The sequence below is a fragment of the Rhincodon typus genome, chromosome 15 (genome assembly GCF_021869965.1).
Source record: "Rhincodon typus isolate 14 chromosome 15, sRhiTyp1.1, whole genome shotgun sequence".
Classification (NCBI taxonomy): Eukaryota; Metazoa; Chordata; class Chondrichthyes; order Orectolobiformes; family Rhincodontidae; genus Rhincodon; species Rhincodon typus.
This window is the reverse complement of record NC_063346.1, coordinates 46482558-46503786: the sequence shown is the minus strand read 5'-3', so window position 1 is coordinate 46503786 and position 21229 is coordinate 46482558. Positions and strand designations below refer to the sequence as shown.

The window sequence follows — 21229 nt, the reverse complement described above, 5'->3', positions numbered from 1 at the left end:
GACCTTCTGATGAAGGGTCTAGGCCCGAAACGTCAGCCTTCCTGCTCTTATGATGCTGCTTGGCCTGCTGCGTTCATCCAGCTCTACACCTTGTTATCTCAGATTTTCCAGCATCTGCAGTTCCTACTATCTCTGATAGGTTTTGCTAACTGTCATTTTAGAACCATGTTCGGGCAGAAAACAGAATTGGAGCAATCAAACAAAGGCGTTCCAGAAAAGAGAATATTTGGATTTCGGAGATAACATCATACTCAAGGATTTTGTAGAGGAAATGGAAGCTGGAGACGGGACGGTAGCTTGTAAGGGTAATGTGAGTTTTTTTTTTGAGGAGTGATAACAACAGAATTAAAGGACAACACATCGAGAAACAGCACCATTAGCTAACATGGAGTAAAAAGAAAGAAGTTCAACGATCAGCATTTCAATTAAAACAGGGTCAAGGAAACAAATGGTTGATACCATGGACAGAAGGGCTTGGAGAGGGCATGACAGCAGACAGGAGAGAAGATGCAGTGAGTGGTAATGATCCACAACTTGCTTCCCATGAAGATGGTGGAAATGGAAACGATCAATAATTTCAAAAGGAATTTAGATGGGGCAAAGAGGAAATAAATTTAAGGCTACAGGATTAATTTGATTCTGCCATGAACAGCTGGCATGAACTTGATGGGGTGAATGGCCACATCCTATGTATAAATGACTATGCAAGAACTGGGCCAGAATAGCAGGATATTTCACAGGAAGTTTGTCCCACCGAGCTGGTAAAAAAGAGGCACACAGCAAAGTCAGCTGATCAAGTCTCGGTCTTAGTGGCAAAGAGGTCATGGTATATTGGTGGAACAGGAGAGGGAAGGTGGCAATGGAGAGGAGTTTCAGTTAGCAAATTGCAGTAGCGAGAAGCAACTAGAGGTATCTTTCCCTTCCAGGATGACCCTGGAATGGTGAGCAGTTTTATCAGGGAGCAGAAATCAAGAGTGACTTTATATGTTGAATGCCTAAACCACGTCCACTATTTCAAGCTTGCTCCCCTTAGGTCAGAAAGGAATAGAAATGAGGGACTGGGTCGGGAAAAGCTAGAATGCATGCAAATTACTTTGTTGATGACAAGGGCAAAGGTTGAGGTGAAAGTGCAGTTGAACAATTCATTAGATGCACAAACGCTGTACAAAAAGGATGGTCAAAGGCAGACAGTTGGGATTTTGACAGTGCAGTTGTATGTGAACTGGAGTACTGTCTTTTTCTGGGCATATACAGAGATTGGATAAGATAGGGTTGTAGGTGGGGATTTATAGAAGCAGTGATAAGGAATGACTGGTACACTGGAACCAGCAAGACATTGAGACATGGGCAAATGAGTGACTATGAATATGAGTTTAGGAGATTGCATGCAGGGAGAATTTTAGGAAGGATAACAGGCAGTGAACCCAGAGGAGAAAGAACATGATGAGTCGACAATAAAATTAAAATCACTAAGGATGAGAAGTTGATTAGGACAGAAGTTGAGGGAGGAAAGCAATGAAGATAATTAGGTAGGAAGATTTTTGTTTAAACCACGCTTGGGAGGATGTTAGAAAATGTTGATTTTGAATGAAAGATGAGAATCACACAGTGAGGTGCTCAAATAAGCAAAAAGTGTCAGGGGAGTAGGGGGTCAGGTCAAACTGCAAACTGGAGTTAATTGTCAAACTGCCACATGATGGAGCAAGTAGAGGAAGATAATATCCAGGGAGAAGGCCAAGATAAAAATGTCAAGCTGCAGTCAATGCAATCATCCACAATAAATTCTTGCATCATAAGGACCTAGGTTCATAAGTGAAAAGACATTCTGGGGGAAAATGTGCAGACAGGCAGTGAAAGACTAAGCAATATAAGGGATGAGTTGGACAGAAAGGAGATTAACAAGGTGAGCCCTCATCTGAAGAACTGAGAAGGTAAACATGAAAGTGGGACTGGGCTTGTTGTTTGTAATGAGCCATAGCAAATACTTCAAAGAACTCTTCTGAGGATGCTGAGAGGGACACAGAAGAACACTAGATTGACTGGAGAAGGTGGTGGACAGCAGCAGGACCAGGAATACTGAACAGCCAGAGTAGGGAATTGGATGGTCAGATTACCTGAAAGTGGATACCTAAAAGTTGGTAAATGATGGAAGAGAGGCATCTTGGAAGAAAAAAAACAAGAAAAGAAATAAAAATTAAGAGCAAGAGTTGAAAGTGTGATGGGCTCAGGTCCAAGGTCCAGATTTGGAGCTAATGTGTGTATGTAAACAGATTTGAGGAAAACTCAAGTTACTCAATGTGACTTTTCTCGCAGTGGACAATCTATTTCAAGTTTAAAATCTGTCCTCTTCCGTCTGGTCAGGTTTCCAGAGCGAGTTACAATTCAAAACTTTCCTCTGCTCTGCACAGAAATATCATACCTCCAATCTCAAAACACTCCCTCCTGCAGCAGTAAAAATCTTTTTTCTACACTTGTCAGAGCCCCAGCAACTTGATTGGCATTACCAAACCTAACTTCACAAAACATTGTGCAACAAAGATCAACTACTTCTCATTTTGCTTCACCTAATTAAGCCTCAGTCCAAGTTATAAAGGCAGTACATTGATCCATGTATGCCAGAGGAAACAGGTTTAAAGCGATTAGCAAAAGAACCAAAGATGACATGATAAAACATTCCTTCAGTTAGAATCTGGAGTATTACCTGAAAGGGTGGGGAGGCAGATTTAATTGTGGTTTTCAAGAAGGAATTAGATAATCGCTCAAAAATATACGATTTACAGAGCCACAGTTAAAGGATGCAGAAGTAGTATGAGCAGATAGCTCTTGTGGATTGGAATCAACAGGCTGAATGCACAGTGAGACCGCTCTGCAATTCCAGGTATTCAAGTTTGTATTGTTAATATCATAATATAACACCAACAAACAAATGTCATACAGTCAGCATTTTGCTACTCACTTGCTGACAATGACGTGAAGCTGATGTTGAACCTCTGAACGCATGCCATTTGTGATGGTCACAGCAAGATGATCAGTGACACTCTGGAAACGATCAATCATTTGCTGCAACTGACTAAGCAGAGGATCACGTATTTCTTGTTCTTGGGTCTTCTTGGACTGAAGGTGAATCTCAAGTTGCTGGATATCTGTGTGGGTGAAATGCAAAACATCAACAGATTTATATTTGAATTAAATGTAAGTTGAACGAATAGAGTTGGATAATAACCTAAAACATACACAATAACTGTCATTAGAACAGTGAACTCGACAGTCATTGCATGTGAATCTTGCTGCAAGTTAAAATTGAGAACACATAAAACATAATACAATTTCCAATGCTGTTGTGTAAAACTTCCTTTAGAGTTGTTCACTGAATGGCATAATTCATGCTTACTCTACAAGATATGTGCACAGTGAAAAACATATGTTAGTCTTTTACTAAAGCACAGACCTCAACCAATGCACTCCAAGCAAAAATAGTCAACAGTGAAGAAATCACAAAACACGGCCCATCACTAAGGGGGCTGAAATTTACAACTTTCGGCTTTCATACAAAAGTTTCTGCAAAAATACTTACATTTTTCTTTTAATCTTTTGTGATTTCTTCCCCAAAGAAATTCATGCGCCTTTCATGTGCAAGGCACATTTTCATGCACAGACAAACATCTGTACAAAGATACAGGACTATGTGGAGTGGTGGTTTTTGAGCAGGAAATTAATTGCAAGCAAGCCTAGACACATGCGCAGTCCATTGGACAGCAGCCAGGATCAAAAATTCTGATTGGCCTTCTCTCCCACAACACCACGCAGAAGATTATCTGAGTACAACGGGACCTTGATCAGGTGGGTCAATGGATCAAGGAGTGGAAGATGGAGTTTAATTTGATAAAATATGAGGTGTAGCATTTTGGTAAGGCAAACCAGGGCAGCACTGATATACTTAATGGTAGGGTCCCGTTTGCAGAACAAACAGACCTTGGGGTGCAGGTTCATAGTTCATTTAAAGTGGAGTTACAGGTGGACAGGGTAGTGAAGGCGGCATTTGGTATGCTTGCTTTTATTGGTCAGTGCATTGAGTATGAGAGTTGGGAGGTCATGTTGCAGCTGTACAGTACATTGGTTAGGCCACTTTTGGTACACTGCGTTCAATTCTGGTCTCCCTGTCATAGGAAAAATGTTGTGAAACTTAAAGGGTGCAGAAAATATTTACAAGGGTGTTGCCAGGGTTGGAGAGTTTGAGCTATAGGGAGACACTGAGTAGGCTGGGGCTATTTTGGCTGGAGCATCAGAGGTTGAGGGGTGACCTTATAGAGGTTTATAAAATCATGAGTGGCATGGACAGGGTGAATAGTCAAGATCTTTTCCCCAGGGTAAGGGAGTCCAAAACGAGCAGGCATAGGTTTATGGTGAGAGAGGAAAGATTTAAAAGAGACGTAAGAGGTAACATTTTCATAGAGAGGACGGCACATGTATGGAATGAGCTGCCAGAAGTAGTGGTGGAGGCTGGTATAATTACAATATTTAAAAGGCATCTGAACAGGTATATGAAAAGGAAGTGTTCAGAGGTATATGGGCCAAATGTGGGCAAATAGGACTAGATTTAGGATATCTGGTTGACATGGATGAGTTGGACCAAAAGGGTCTGTTTCCTTGCTGTACAATTCTAGGACTTCCTTGTCCTCAGCTACAAAGTTGAACCAACTGCAAGTTCCACACAGCTCTCCCAAATACCACCTTGACAAAAATCAGCTTATACAGTCAATGCCATAGTTGAACCAGCGTGACTCAAACTACACCACCTAGTACTTTAACCTATTTAAATATAGAAAAACCATTTAAAGAAATTAAACTTTTAAAATATAGGGAAAGCACTGACTGTAATAATCAAAACAACACCTACATTCTTGTGTCCCCTGCTTGAAGCTGTCATTTATTTGCTGAAACATTGACTGGCAGGCTTTTTCAAACACAGGTACAACTATACTCTGGAATGACTCTCTGTAACTTGATTGTATCGGCCCTTGCAAAGCATCCGCTGCAGCTCTTCCAATACTCTCTGCAGTGTTCTGCACATAATGACAAAAAGAAACAAGTTAATTCATTAGGTTTGCTAGTCTCAAGTGGCAGAAACAATTACTCACACACCATGTTCAAGAAGTAATAAATTCTCAAATATTCAACATTACTAGCGTTCCAGGGTTCCAAAATGCCATTTTAGCAATTCAAGATGTGGCTGTTAATCCAGTCCACACAAAGCAAAATCAGAGGATGAATACTTTGCCCACCATACTCTTTGACAACCCACATAACAATCACCTCCTTCCTCAAACACAACTATACTTCATCCATTCCTCTGTACCCGGGAGAAGAAATTAGACCAGTTAGAAACACCCAATAAGAGATGAAGAGCTGGGCTTCACTCAGGGAATGATGCAAATAATGAAACTTAGAAGAAATAGAAATAGATACAGCATGAACCCAATAAGGAACTGAAACTGAACTTTACAACATCTACAGTCTTCAAGTTTTGGATTGGTGACAAATATTACCTGTCAACAGGAATACTATTTATAGCTTTAAGCTCAGTGGTTAAATGGAGGAGCAATTCAGAAGTTTAATAATAAAGTGAGGACACAGCTTTGCATTTATAAAGATCTTATACCTGCAATATGAATACAAATGTCTCAATGCAACATTCAAATTCAGACTTCACATTATTAAAGTCAAATTAATTGCTCAGTTTTAAGAGCAATCTTATAAAGGACATCAATTGTCCAATTCAACCAAAATTGCTCTGCAAATAGAACAACAAGACAACATAGAATCAAAAACACAGTCAACAATAAACATGGATTCAAACATTATGTAAGATACGAATTCAGCAGGGGACATTGGCAGCTCCTGAAATGGATCATAGGGCTGTATCAATGAAAAATGACCACTCAAAAATGACCCTCGGAGCATTCTACCTAGACACATCCCCCTATGAGCCACCTAATCTACACATCCCTTAACACTATGGGCAATTTAGCATGGCCAATCCATCTAGCCTGCACATCTTTGAACTGTGGGAGGAAATCAGAGCACCAGGAGGAAACCCACGCAGACAGGGGGAGAATGTGCAAATTCCACATAGACAGTCGCCCGAGGGTGGAATTGAACCAGGGTCCCTGGCGCTGTAAGGCAGCAGTGCTAACCAGTGAGCCACCGTGTCGCCTATAAACCGAAAACCTGCAATCAGGGCTCGTCCTGGAATTGAACCCGGGACCTCTTGCACGCCTGCGATCTACAATCCTTAAAGCAAGAATCATACCTCTAGACCAACAAGCCATTGCCAGTCATGCCAGACTCAAAACGTTAACTCTATTTCTTTCTCCACAGATGCTGACAGACCTGAGCTTCTGAGCGCTGTCTTTACTTCAGATTTCCAGCACACTCAGTATTTTATAAAAATAGATCCCTACTTCAGGTTATTCACGTTAGGTTCACGTTGGCATTGACAATAGCCATGGAGAAGTCAATGACTTGATAAACCTATATGCGGGAAGGAACTGGCCACTGGAGCAGGGATCATGAAGAAAATGAGGGAAGTAAATGTAACTGGGGATAATGCAAGAAATGAGATCAACAGGTGAAACATGTAAACAGATTGTACAAATACTACAAACACTCAGATTATCAATTTAATTTTTTTACACAATGTGTTGTGTTTAAGAACATTTTGAAGTTCAAAAACTTTACCTTTGATTTCACCATTTTTGTTATATTCTCTTTTAATATTCCTTCAATTGCCGCAAGCTTGGTTGCAATATGGTTATTCAACTGACCCGGCACTGGTTCCAAACTTTTGGAAATACCTTTCAAAGGAGGTTGAAGAATCTTATGTTAATAATTATTCCAATGTGCATTACAAAACCTTTTCCATTCAGAAACACAGACTTCCACCAACAATATTTCATGATTAATAAGACATGATAAGCCCACAGTTCTATGTTTCCAATAGAGGAAACCCTCACTTAAATTTCAGTGGATTTGTAAATAAAGAGTGCAATTCCCTATCCAGATCCCGTTCTTCTTTCTCCCTATCCTCTCACAACATTGGGGTGCAGTCAGAAATATGAAGCTTTTGTTTCATTGTGGCCAACGCTGCAAAACCACCCTCAAACATTAAACGGCAAAACCTTAACACAAGAAACACTGGCGATCTTCCTGTAATATACAATGAATTGAGCGTTTCATAACTGGATACATGTAGTAAATTGAGCCATATACCTCACTCCGGTTTATGTGGCAAACAGTGGTAGGCAAGCCATTCCAGAATGTGAGACTAATTTCATCAAGGAAGTCTTCTAATTCAGCAATCAGGTATGTGAACTGATATTTGTCACAATAACGTAATTTCTGATTCTGTTGTTACTTAATGTACTCAAATGCCTGATGATCACATATGCATGTTCCTGCAAATAACAGGGTGGTCCACTCAATGAGAAACAAAGGAGTTACTTTTCAAAAAAAACATGAATACAAATTTGCATGTGTGTCAAAAGGTGGGATGCTTAGGCACCAGCTAAAAAAATAAATTAGCCTCAAGTTGCATCCAATTGCGTATCTTTAAATAGTTAAACTAGTTCAAAGTAAGCTCAAAATTCAAGGGAGACATGAGGGGCAAGTTTTTTTAAAAACCAGAGTGGTAGGAGTCTGGAACGCACTGCCAGGGTGGTACTGGAGGCAGATACGGTAAGGGCATTCAAGGAACTTTTAGATAAAGACATGAATATGCAAGAAATGGAGGGATTTGGACCAAGGACAGGCAGAAGGGATTGGTTTCATTTGGCGTCATGTTCAGCACAACATCATGGGCTGAAGGGCGCATTCCTTTGCTGTATAATTCTATGTTCTCTACTTTCAAGTATTTTGAACATGTGGGCGCCAATTTTTGGCAGAAGTAGATTCCCACTAAAATATCCTTCACAAATTGCTAACAGGATATGATTATTCTCCACTTACACTAGAGGAACAGCCCGTAATAAATTTGCTGACATTGATTGCTTGTACAATTGTTCACAAAAAAGTCAGTTTCAGAATGTGTTTAACAATGTTGTCATTAAATTCTGTAAATTATTCGATGAAGGATGAATGCCAAATTTTTCTCCATGAAATGTGTCAAAAAGCAACTTGAGGCAGTGTCAATCCTATCCAAGATCTCAAAAACTGTTGCCGATGTTACAGTTACTTTCTCACCAAATCTGTTTTAATGTATAGTGGATATTTGATCAAGAATGTCAGTCCTCAGACATTTCTATAGAAAAGTACTGGTCAATGTCATTAATATGAACAGAGCATTTGAGGGAGAAACCCATTACAATTAACATTATACCCTCTTCATGTAACACACTATGACTAGAAAACAAAACAAAAAATATTAAGTGTCTAAAGACTTTTAAAACCTTTGATCTGAACTCCTTGCAGTGATCTTGAAACTCCAAATGAAGTATATAACAACTGAGCTGCTTATTTACTGACACAGCTGAACAGCTGATATTGAATTGCGTATAGTGATTTAAAATATGACTTGTTCTGTTGCCTCCTGATAAAATAGAGTCATAGAGCTGTACAGCAGGGAAACAGGCCCTTCAGTTCAACTTGTCCATGCCAACCAGGTATCCTAAATAAATCTAGTCCCACTTGCCAGCATTTGGCCCATATCACTCTAAACCCTTCCTATTTATATACCCACTCAAAAGATTTTAAATATAGTAATTGTACCAGCCTCCACAAGTTCCTCTAGCAGCTCATTCCATAGACACACCACCATCTGCATGAGAAAGCTGGCCCCTTAGGTCCTTTTTAAATCTTTCCCTGCTCGCCTTAAACCTATGCTCTCTAGTTTTGGACTCCCCCACCAAAAGACATGGTCATTTTACCCTATGCACACCGCTTATGATTTTATAAACCTCTGTAAGGTCAGCCCTCAGCCTCCGATGCTCCAGGGAAAATAGCCACAGCCTATTCAGCCTCTCCAAAATGCCTTCTTCACTATCCTGTCAACCTGGGACTCTACTTTCAAGGAACTATGAACCTGCACTCCAACGTCTCTTTGTTCAGCAACACACCCCAAGACCTCACCATTAAGTGCCTAAGTTCTGCCCTGACTTGCCATTCCAAAATGCAACACCTGTCCATCTGATACTTCTGTACTCCGAGGTAACCTCTTGCCGACACTATACCTCCAATTTTGGTGTCATCTGAAAACTTAGTAACCATCCCTCCTATGTTCACATCCAAATCATTTATATAAATGACAAAAGGCAGTGGACTCAGCACTGGTCTTTGCGGCACACTGGAAAGCAACTCTCCACCACCATCAAGCCAGTTCTATATCCAAATGGCTAATTCTCCCCGTAAGTCTGTCATGAGGAACCTTGTTGAATGCCTTAATGAATTCCACATTCATCATGTCCACCACTCTGCCCTCATCAATCCTCTTCAAAAAACTCAATCAAGTTAGTGAGACATGATTTCCCACACACAAAGCCGTGTTGACTATGCCTAATCAATCCTTGCCTTTCCAAATACATGTAAATCCTGTTCCTCAGGATTCCTTCCAACAACTTGCCCACCACTGATGTCATGGTCACCCGTCTATAGTTTCCTGGCTTTTCCTTACCATCCTTCTGAAATAGTGGCACCATGTTAGCCAACCTCCAGTCTTCTGGCACCTCACCTATGGCTATTGATGATACAAATATCTCAAAAAGGGCTCCAAAATTATTTCCCTGACTTCCCACAGAGTTCTAGGGTACCCCTGATCGGGTCTGAGGGATTTATCCACATTTATGCATTTTAAGACATCCAGCACCTCCTCCTCTGTAATATTGACACTTTTCAACTGAGGATTCTGAGTTTCCAACATCAAACTATTGTTACAGGTGAATACATCCATATAAAATGGATTTCTGTCATAAATTTTCGCAATTAATGCTGGACTATTCAACAATCGCACATCCCATGAACGAATACAAAAATTTTCAGCAGATTTCTGCACAAAATACATTTCATAAATTGCCGACTGGGCCCATTTAACCTACGCTTACACTAGAGCAACAGTCACAAGAACCTTTTTTAAATTGAATTTTGAGTGTTGACTTTTTTGTTGGTCATTTAATGCTTCACACAAATAAAGTGCAGAATTGAAACACATTGATATTGTGCAAAATTTTTTTCCCAGTGGACAATTTTAATGCTTCAATAATCAGCAATGTTTCTCCAAGTCCTCACTCACATTGTGGTAAAGTTTTCTTCATCTCATCCCGAACAGTCTTCTCTATACGATTACTGATAGAATTTGCCAAATTTTGAGAGAGCTGTTGAGACAGTTGTTCTTGAAACTGCCCACTTCTTTCATGCCCTTCTGCCAAGATCCTATCCATTCTCCTCTCTAGAGGGTTGTTAAGGCAAACCATTTCAAATTGCATCTCAAATTAGTGACATACCATCTTTCGTATCAAAGCATTATCTTAATATCCAGACAGGTAACTGACATTCATGTGAAATTTCTTGAATATAAAAGCAATGGGGAAACAAATTTGTTGCGTTTCTAGGATTAAAGTCCACAATACAGGACCCTATCGGCTTGAAAGAGTAGAAATCAAGAATAAGCAGCATGCAGGTAAAGAGTTAGGTTTTAAAAGCTGCAAACTGAAAAATGGAGGAAGGCAAATGAAGGTCAAGTATTTGAGAATGAGGAATTACAAAATAATACTTCAAAACATTTGAGAAATAGTTAACTTGGAAGATTCTAGTCTGACAGCATTGCTGTGGTCACTGAGCTCTAGAAAAGACTTGTGTTGAGTAAAGGAATCTAAAGATGCACCTAACTGTGCTGCTTGAAAAATAGATATGAAAACAATCCACGTTATGATCAAGGTATGCCCATTTGGAATACCAGGGGAAACAGTTTTTATATGAGTAATCACCCAAGAAAGACTGCAGTTCCAGCTTGAATTCATTCCAAACATTGTACACATCAATAACGAAATCCGAGAACAAACTTAAATGCATGAGTGAATTAATAATGAAAAACGTTACCTCTGGTCATTTTCCTAACTGCCTTAAATCTGCGTCCTCCACCAGTGAAAACTTGTTCCTCCTTATCTATTCTAGCAAAACCCTTTATGATACTGAACACTTCTAACAACTCTCTTATAAATCAGCTCTTCTGCAAGCAAAAGGGACGCTTCTCCTGTCTCTCCCCTTAGCAGTACCTTATCCTTGGCACAATCTCATCTTTGCAAAAGATTTGACATTTTTTTCTCAAGTCTGATGTTCAGAATTGAATATAACACTCCAAGTGAAGCATAACCAGTGTTTTTTTCAAGATTTAATGTAACTTCAATGCTTTGGGATCTTTAAAAAATACTTTTCTGAACAGTCGTCTCAACTTATCTGCCACCTTCAAAGATGTGTGCACAAATATCCACGGTCTCTTTGGTCTTGCATCCCCACATCTCCATTTTAGAGGTGCACTATATCATTTAGTCCATACTGTCTCTCCTCAATCTTTCCACCAATACATGTCACTTCACAGTTTTCTACATTGAAGCTTCATGTTAAGTGTTTACCCATTTCACTAGTCTTTTTTCCTTATTCATGCAGTCTGTTACCATAGTCTTTACTGCTACAAGCTGAACATCATCTACAACTCTGAAGTCATGCCCTGTATACACAATTTCAGATCATTAATGTATATTTTTAAAAAATACTGCACCCCACAGGGAAACAACAGCATATTATTTACTCCAGTCCCAGAGGTAACCATCCAACCAGAGGTATCTATTTTCTGCTCCTTAGAAAATTTCACATTGATGCTGCTATAGTGTCATTAACCATCATAGTTTTAATTTTGTTTGACTTTGTCCAAATACCTTCTGACATAAATACAAAAATCAAATACAATAAAAACCTATCCTTTTCCATTACTTCAAAAATTCAATCAATTTAGGCAAATACAATCTACCTTTCTTGCCATGAAGAAATCCAATCTGAGATTCATTTATTAGTCTATACATTTTATATGTGCCAATTAGTTTTGTCCTGGATAAAAGTTCTTAAGAGCTTCCATCATTGATTTGTAATTGCTGGGTTTATCCCTCGCACTTTACCCAAAGAGGAATGTAACATAAGTTATCCCATTATCCTCTGAAACCACATTGACATCTAAGGAAGCCCAAGTTGCATTCTCTCAATTGCCATCCCTACTTCCCTTAGCAACCTACAACGCATCACATCTGGAATGAGTGACTTTTCTACTTTGCGTCTGCCAAATTAAGTACCTTGGCTTCATCTATTTTTATCCCACCCAATATCAGTTCTGCCTTTATTTTTACTAAGAATACTGGTAGCATCTTCCTATCTGGTGAAGACAGGTGCAAAATACTCATCTATTACCTTAGCCAGGCACTGTAGTCACAAGAATATCTCCTTTTTGGTTCCTAACCAGTCAGGCTCTTATTTTAATATATTTTCTTATGTTATAAAACACTGGTGTTTCCTTTTATGTTAGCCACTAATCTATTCTCATAATGTCTTTTTGCCCCTCAATTTTTAAAAACCTTCTCTGTATTCTGTGTTCAGCTTGGTACTGTTAATTACCTAATGTCTAAGGCAAGCTTCCTTTTCCTGCTTAGTGTTAATATTTATATCTTTAGTCATTCAGGCTACTTGGAGGGCCCTTCAGTCTCCCACAGTGGAATGAAGCAAACTTTGTAAATGAAGCATCTCATCTTTGAAGGTACTCCATTAATGCTTTACTTCATTAAAGCTTTGCCAGCAATTTTGGATTCCATTTACCAGGACCAGATCCCTTTTAACTCAACAAACTAAGCTCTTCTCCAGTTAAATATCTTCACGCCTTGCTTGATCATTACTTGCCCTATTCCATAATTATTCGAAACCTAATGTCATGATTTATGTTCCATACATGTTCCCTCACTGAAGCATGCTCCACTTGGCAAACAGCCCCTTTTTATTCCCCAATAGGCTTCATATCTCAAGAATGCGTCAGCCTGTTCTTAGAGCCACTCCAATCTCAAAAAATTTGTGATCCGATGCAGGAAGTAAATTTCTGATCATGTAGTCTCAAATTAGACCTTGGAAGAAGGTAAATTAACTTGTCATGTCATGGATGTTAGGGTGCATAACCTCATTAATTACTTGGAAGGCGTTGGTCTTACGTCTCAAATTGCTCACGAAATACAAAAGAGCACTGTTGATTTGAGAACAAAAAAAAGTGAATACTTGAATACACCCAACCAAAAAAAAACCCATGGTTATGTCACTTGATGAGGGATCAAATACCATTTCATGTGAATTTCTAAGCAAGATGAACAGTGAAAACCACATTCAACACAACAGAAATTATCTTAAAAATGTTGTCTTAAAATAAAATATCAATAATTGAAATATAAACAATTAGTGGAAATATTGGTAACGGGTGAAACAATTGCACCGCTGTGGTCTGTTGTCCTCTTGCATCCAAGATACATTCTGGTAACATACATGAAGTTACAAAAGGTTGACAACCTCACACTACTTGGTATATCATGCAACACTTTCCCTTATGCATTCCCTTGACAATCAATATATGAACATCCATAACATGACAGGAAGTATGAATAATGAATATAAGAAACATTAACTTTTTAAAAATTCTTTCACTGGATGTGGACATCACTGGCAGGAATAGCATTACTGATGATCTCCAACTACCCTTAAGAAAGTAGTGGTGATGCCCCTTCTTAAACATCTTGCCCACATAGTGGAGGTACTCCCAAAGTACCATTAGGTATTTTCAAGATTTGGATCTCATGTTGAAGGAACAGCAATACATTTTCAAGTCAGTATGGTGTGCACTTTACAGGGAAACCTCAAAGCAGTGTGCCTTTGCACCTGCTACCTCTGACTTTCTGGGTGATAGCAGCTACATACTTGGAAGATACTGCAGAGGAAACCTTGGGGAATTCCTGCAGTGCATCTTGTAAGAGGCATGCTATGCCATTACAACACACAGATGATGGTGGGAATGAATGTTTAAGATGAATGATCAAACATGTTATTTCTCTCCCTGGATGATGCAGGGCTTCTTGATAGTTGCTGGAGCTGTACTCATCCAGACATTATGCAAGTGTTCAGACACACCACGGACTTGTGCCACATTGGTAGTGGACAGCTTTGGGAAGTCAAGTGGTGAATCATCTGGCACAGAATTCTCACCCTTTGATCTGCTATTGAAGCCATCTAAGTGTGTGGATGGTCATTAAGTATCTACATACTAGTGGCTTCCAGGATTTGATGGTGGGGATTCAACAATGGTGGTTCTACTGAAGGGGAAATAACGGATTGTCTTATTAGAGATGGCCATGACATGATAGCTGTTTCACACAAATACTATTTGCCAACTATCAGCACAAACACAAATGCTGTGGGCAATAAATCCTTCATTAATTAAGGAGTTGCAAGAGGAACAAAACATTGCTCAAACTTCAGCAAACATCCCACTTTGGTTCCACAGGAAGATAAAGCAGCTGAAAGTGGATAGGCCTCAGGGAACAACTGCGGTAATGCCCTCCAGCTGAAATATGTGGTCTCCAACAATGAAAGCCACCCTCCTCGGTGATGGATAAGACTCCAGCCAGTAAAGAGCTTCCACTGTGATCTCTAATTTTATTACGGCTCCTTGGTATTGTAGTTGAATCCTCCTTGACGTCCAAGTAGACACTCTCAACTCACTTGTGAATTCAGCTCTTTAGTCCAGGAGATCAAACCTTTAATACAATCTGGAACCAGCATTCCCGACAGAGAATTAAGCTTGTAAAATCATTACTGGGGAAATGTTTTTCCGAAGAATGACTGATGTAACACAATTAAGAGTACTAGAAAACTCTGAATCCTGAGGGTCCTCCTTTCACTGAAAAATCTTAATCTATATGATTTGTTAACATTTAACCCAGTGATTTTGTGACTTAAATCATTCTTGCGGAGAGGACTCAATCTATTATTGTTGGCAATACACTGTTTTCGGTGGATGGAATCATTTAATTGAAGACTTTATTTTACACTATGTTAACGCATTCATTATATCACACCAATAATTAGAATGTTATTAAATGTGTTTACTTCTTAAAAGCCTCTCAAAGAGGGCAAATAAGACTCATTTTGTTAAGCTAAAGAACCGTGCGCCACTAGGTAGGACAAAAGGATACGTTCTTGTTCTTGTTGTGTGACCATAATCCGTTCCACATGACCCATGATGGAGCCCTGCACTGCATCCATATGATCTGTGAGCCTCTGCATTAGCTCCAATTGGCTCTGTCGCAATTCACAGAGCTCTCTCTGTTGGCTCCGTAACAGAGACAGTAACTCTTCCTGGTCTGTGTTGAACTGCTGCTGACGAAACAAATTAAATCTTAAGAGGGGATTCATTTTTGAAAGAACGATTAAATTAGACATGGATTGAATTACATGTTATTTATGTAATGGAGATGCTGAAGTGCTCTTCTTCAGGTGCAACTATTTTGTATGAAGGCAGGGTTTAGTAGGAGTACACAAAGAACAATAATTAAACTCCATCAAAGACTCTAGTGAGTAGCCACGCGGATCAGCCAGTGAGCTATCAGTTGGTCTCGGTCAGGGAAGCAGGTCTGAAGACTCTTCTGTAAAGCAAGAAGGAAAGTAGTGGGGTCCCTATTCTTTCTGGATGAGAAATAGTGAAAACTGGAGACATTAAGAATGGTTCAGACTACAGACAATTTACATCAAATTCACAGAGGTTAAAATTTGTTTAAAATTTAATGACTTGCTTGCACAGAACTTAGAACATTGCTAAAAGGAGACAGGATGAAGCTTCTGAGTGCAAGACGAAATTGCTGGAAAAAAAATCAGCAGGTCTGGCAGCACCTGCAGAGAGAAAGCAGAGTTAATGTTTCAGGTCCATTGACTCTTCTTAAGATCCTTCAAGGTCACAGGACCCAAAATATCGACTCTGCTTTCACTCCACAGATGCTGCCAGTCCTGCTGGGCGTTTCCGGCAATTTCTTTTTTTGTTTCTGATTTCCAGCATCTGGAGTTCTTTGGGTTTTTAGCTTCAAATTCTTGTCATCTTTTAGCAACGTTTAAAATGTGTGAAAAGGAGGTAAAAGTAAGGTACTCTATTATACTTTGTATTGTTCCTGTGTGGAAATACTTTGGTCTGCTATTCACTAAACAAGTCAGGTCATGTCACTCATCCATCCACCAGGCTATATCATGTTGGAAAGCTCAGTGGAAGTACAACAGAATGGTGACATCTCAACTAATATACAATAGATATCAGAATATCTAACTTCTTCGGCCAATGTGTAAAATTACTTCTCCCTCTCAGCGAATGTAAAAAGCCTATTCATCTTAAGATCGCTATTTGATAATCCAACACAAACATCAACTGAAAAAAATTAATATCATTTATTTTTTTCTTTAAATTCCCACTGAAAGGTATTCAATTAACTACATTCTGGCACCAGTCGCAAACTTCAGATTTATAATCAGTCTCTTATATTCTTCTTATTAAAATAGTGGTTGATTTAGAGGGGAGCGGCCAAGTTTGCAGAATGTAGTTAGTTGAAAGACGATTTTCCTGAAATAATAAAAATCTTAAAAGAATTTGTAAGGTTGGATGCGTTTCCTTGTGGAAGGACTATGGAAAAAAATTTAAGGTGTCTCCCATTTAAGATGGAAATAAGGAGGTATTTGTTTCTCTCGGTGACACAAATATTTGAAGCTCTCATTCCCCAGAAGCAATGGAAGCAGGATCATGTAAGGTAGACACAGAGAGATCAACTACAGAAAAGTCAACGGTTATCGGGGGTAGACAAGAATGCAGAGTTGAGGTCGGCAGTTAGATCAGCCGTGACCTTGTTGAATGGCAAAGCAGAATAGAGAGGCTGTTAATTTGTACACTCAAACCAAGATTTGTTAACATTTCAGTTTGAACTAAATATTGTTGAATTGTCAGGTGTAAATCCTTTATTCCTAAAAACTGCCAAACTACAAATTTTCATCAGGTCAAGTGAACTCCTGAAATCTCAGCTCCTCCTGTGAACAAATGCTTGACGAAACCAGATTTAATAATTCCGAAGGTTTTAAATTCCTAATTCATAGCTGATGAACTCAAAAGTAATTTAATCCAACTTCTTTAAGCAATGAATTTACATTTTGTGCATTTTGCTTACTTTAAGTTATTGGATATTCATTAAGTGCAAAAATATCAATTAGATGGAAACTATACATATTAGAAATTTCTGCATGTACTAACCTGCTGCTCTAACCGTGGGGATTGTGTTGTCTCCCTGAACAAAGCAAACAAACAAAAATAAGATTACATTACATTTGAAATGTTTTAAAACTTATTAGCTCAAATCCTTATAAGAGACAATTAACCCAAAATGTGCCATCAATCAGTAGCGTAAGTTCAACATGGAAAGTTTGTGTGCGATTTTGAACAGACAACATCAAAGAGTCAATTTGATCCTATTCCCAACAAACATCTGCAGTCATCTATTTTACAACAGGATTCCGTGGATAGTCGTCAGGAAAGGGAAGCATTGAGACCAGTTTAGTACCAAATGTGCACACCAGCTGAGGTTGGCTCCCAGAACAAAGAAACAATCTGGCCATGTGACTCAGCTGGTGAGTCACAAAATGAAATGCAGATTTTCCCCTTTTTAACAAAAACAGGCCATGTAAATAATTAGGTAATTTTAACATTTTGCTATTGTATTTAAAAATCATATTTCCTAGGAAAGCACTATAATGAATAGAAATACGTAATTGAGGGTCATTCTGACCCAGAACTAGTTAATATTTACATAGCATGACATTCGATATGAAACAGTGGAAAAGGCACTAACAACTGTTGGTAACATCTGTGAGCCATTGACTCAGACTCAAGTTTAGGGTGGCACGGTGGCTCAGTGGTTAGCACTGCTGCCTCACAGCACCAGGGACCCAGGCTCAATTCCACCCTTGGGCAACTGTGCAAACTCCACACAAACGTTTTCCCCGTGTCTGCTTGGGTTTCCTGTGGGTGCTCTGGTTTCTTCCCACAGTCCAAAGATGTGCAGGTTAGGTGGATTGGCCATGCTAAAATGCCATAATGTCCAGTGATGTACAGGCTAGGTGGGTTAGCCATGGGAAATGTAGGGTTACAGGGATGGGTGGGATGATGTTCGGATGGTCGGTGTGGAGCCAATGAGTTGAATGGCCTGCTTTCACACTCTAGGGATTCTATGATTCAGCTGAAGTGCCCCAACCAGAAATGTGCGCACATAAATTTAGGTTCACATTTTGGTGCAGAACTGAAGATGTGCTGCACTGTCAGAGCTTTCATTTTTCAGATTAAACACAGGTTCATCTTTCATTTCAGGTGGATGCAGAAGATTCCATGACAATATTCAAGGACAACATGGGGAGTACTTACACCATCTTGATCAATATTTTTCCTTCATCTAATGCTAGTAAACAGATTACATTTTATCTTTTCACTGCTTGTGGGACATGGTGCACAATGGCTGGTATGTTTCCCCGCATTACAATAGTGATCATTCTTCAAAGTACATTATTGGCCACGAACATGAGTGACAGTGCACTCTAATAATTCAATATCAGTGTTAGACAGAGGTATGCTATCAATGCTGGAAGCAATGAAAGTAAATCTGCATAGTTGAAGTTATTCATGTTGCTATGTTGCCAATTTATTTGTGCATTGTCTCCATCTCACAATGACTGGAATATCATGATTTATTTGCAAACCCACTATACTTAATCTACTTTGAAGAGGAGCCATACCAGAGTTGAAGCATGAGCTCTGTTTCTGTCTCTACAGATACTGTCTGACCTGCTAAATTTATCTAGCCTTCTCTGTGTTTGCTTCAGATTTCCAGCATCCACAGTATTTTGCTTTTACTAAATGCTCTTTGATAAACCATAAGTTGTGATTTTTAACTTTTGGCATTGGAGGTTAAGGGTAGGTTATTGGATGTGATTTGTCATGAGAATACACTTTACGTTTTGGCAATAACTATTAGAATGTTAGCAAGTATTAACCACAGCAACAAGTTCGTTTTATGCTGCTTGCAACGACATTTTCTTAAGACTCTTTTGTGGGACATGGCCATTGCTAGTTAGGCTAGTATTTATTGTTCTCGAATTACCATGGTGATAACGCACCTTCTTGAACCACTGCAGCACACATTGACACTTTTAGGGAATAAGTTTCTGGATTTTGATCCAGTAGCTAGGAAGGAACTGCACTTTAGTTCCATGTCAGGTTAGATGGCTTTTCAGATGTGTGGTTGGTTTGGCATTCTCACACATCTGCTCGTTTGTCCTCCTATGCAATGGAGGCCCCGACTCTGGAAGATGCTAGCAAAGGTGCATTGATGGCCTCATCCACGAAACAATCCAATCACATTGCTCTCATGGGCCTTGATGGACAAGCATTATAGATACAGGTGATGAGTTACAAACTGCAAAACTTCCAGCCTTCTCTTGCAGCCACAGTATGTCTCAATACCTCCTTCCTTGACCAACTTCCTTTCCAGACCCTCTTCCTTCTTTCTATTTTATCCTCTCATTTCCCCACCCAACTCTCTTCGATTTAAATTAATCACTTTTTTAATAAAATGATCCTCTTCTATGGGCTGGTCCAGTTCAGTTTCTGGTCAATGGTAACACCCAGGATGTTGATAGTGGGAAGACATAGTCATGATAATACAATTGAATGTCACAGAATGATGGTCATTGCCTAGCACTCATATCAGGAATGTTACCTGCCAACTTATGAGCCCAAACCTGAATGTTTTCCAGGTCTTGCTGCATACATTCATAATTGGGTAAATAGAAAAATTCTTACCCATCATCCTTTTTACTCTTTCTTCTCAGTTTTGGGGAGGATCGAGGAGATGACTTTGATTTCCAATCTTTAACTGGAAGTCTATGAGAAGCAGACTTTGAACCAAAGCTACATGATGTGGAAGCAAGACTTGCTACTTCATCATCATGGTCACTGCAATAATAAAGAAAATAGCGTATGAATTTCAAGGAAATGCACCATGTTTTATTATTCCTGCTTCCCATTATTTTAACCCTATTTTTAAACTAGAAGCACAACCATTCCATTTGAATAGCTATTCTGTTTGTTTTTATTGGCAGTCAATAATATACTAAGATTCTACTAAGTTAATTAAATTTCTATGAGCTTATTTCCTCACACCGTTATTTATTTACTTTCCTGGTCAAGCAATAGCTACTGCCCCTCTGTCCAAATTCTCCCTCCACTCCACCAACACTATTTAGTAAATGTGGCATGATTGGCTGACAAGTAGGTCTGGTACTTAAACTCGTTCTTCATGGAATACAAATTATGGATTTTATTCGATAAGTTAGTAGGTCACAATGTTTTTACGGATTCTCAACAGGGGTTATGCATTACCTCTGTTCAGCACTCGCATCCTGGCTATCATGCTGGTGCAACTGGTATGGATGCCGGTGAAAGGTGGAGTTTTTATGCTTCTCCTGCATATCTTCTCTGGAACTTAAAAGCAAAACAACAGTAAACAAACTTTTGCAAGAGTCTATTTCAGCAATTAAAAGCAAACAGTCTTCCAGAGGCAATAGTTCAGATCATTCAATGAAATTATAGAATTCAGCCCTGCGAAAACCTTAAACAGCGTGTAATTTATTCTGAATGCGCTTGAATAATTAACTTCAATATTAGAATATATTCTTCAGTTACACAATTTCATCGGTTTATTTTCTTTGATGAAAAGGTAATAACTTTTTTTGTGAACGATTATTTCATTTAGTTTAGATTTTGCGCACCTAAATCATGAACTAGAATAAACGCTGAAATGCACTTCTGCCACATCCTTATCAAACAAAAGATGCTATTTCACATTCTATTTGTGAAATATACTACGTTGAAACTGAAAATTTACTGAAAGACAAACCATTCAGTTAATTGTGGCCAAAGCCAAATCTTCAGTTTCTAACAACTTTCACATTCAATCCAATCGTTGCCAATTATAATCAACATACTATGTTCATATGACAATGCACAAAAGCTAGATTTTTCTGCCTCTAAGCAGATTTTAAAAGCATTTACGCCATGCTAGAGGAGAGTAAAAGGGGTGACCTAGGC

At 39.1% G+C, this 21229-nt stretch overlaps 1 protein-coding gene across 3 annotated transcripts in view; it reads right to left on the bottom strand.

The window, feature by feature from the left end:
• The window catches only part of edc4 (enhancer of mRNA decapping 4), a 96540-nt gene that overhangs the window by 16873 nt on the left and 58438 nt on the right, over nucleotides 1-21229 (bottom strand). For 2 of the 3 annotated variants that reach the window (XM_048605691.1, XM_048605689.1), the window contains exons 19-26: nucleotides 20522-20623; nucleotides 19943-20095; nucleotides 17345-17378; nucleotides 15258-15441; nucleotides 10280-10435; nucleotides 6739-6854; nucleotides 4898-5063; nucleotides 2957-3143 (exon numbers count right to left, since the gene is read on the bottom strand). In XM_048605691.1, the coding sequence (XP_048461648.1) occupies nucleotides 2957-3143; nucleotides 4898-5063; nucleotides 6739-6854; nucleotides 10280-10435; nucleotides 15258-15441; nucleotides 17345-17378; nucleotides 19943-20095; nucleotides 20522-20623 (1098 nt within the window). The remainder of the gene's footprint in view (nucleotides 1-2956; nucleotides 3144-4897; nucleotides 5064-6738; nucleotides 6855-10279; nucleotides 10436-15257; nucleotides 15442-17344; nucleotides 17379-19942; nucleotides 20096-20521; nucleotides 20624-21229) is intronic. The other variant, XM_048605690.1, reaches the window with a different exon arrangement.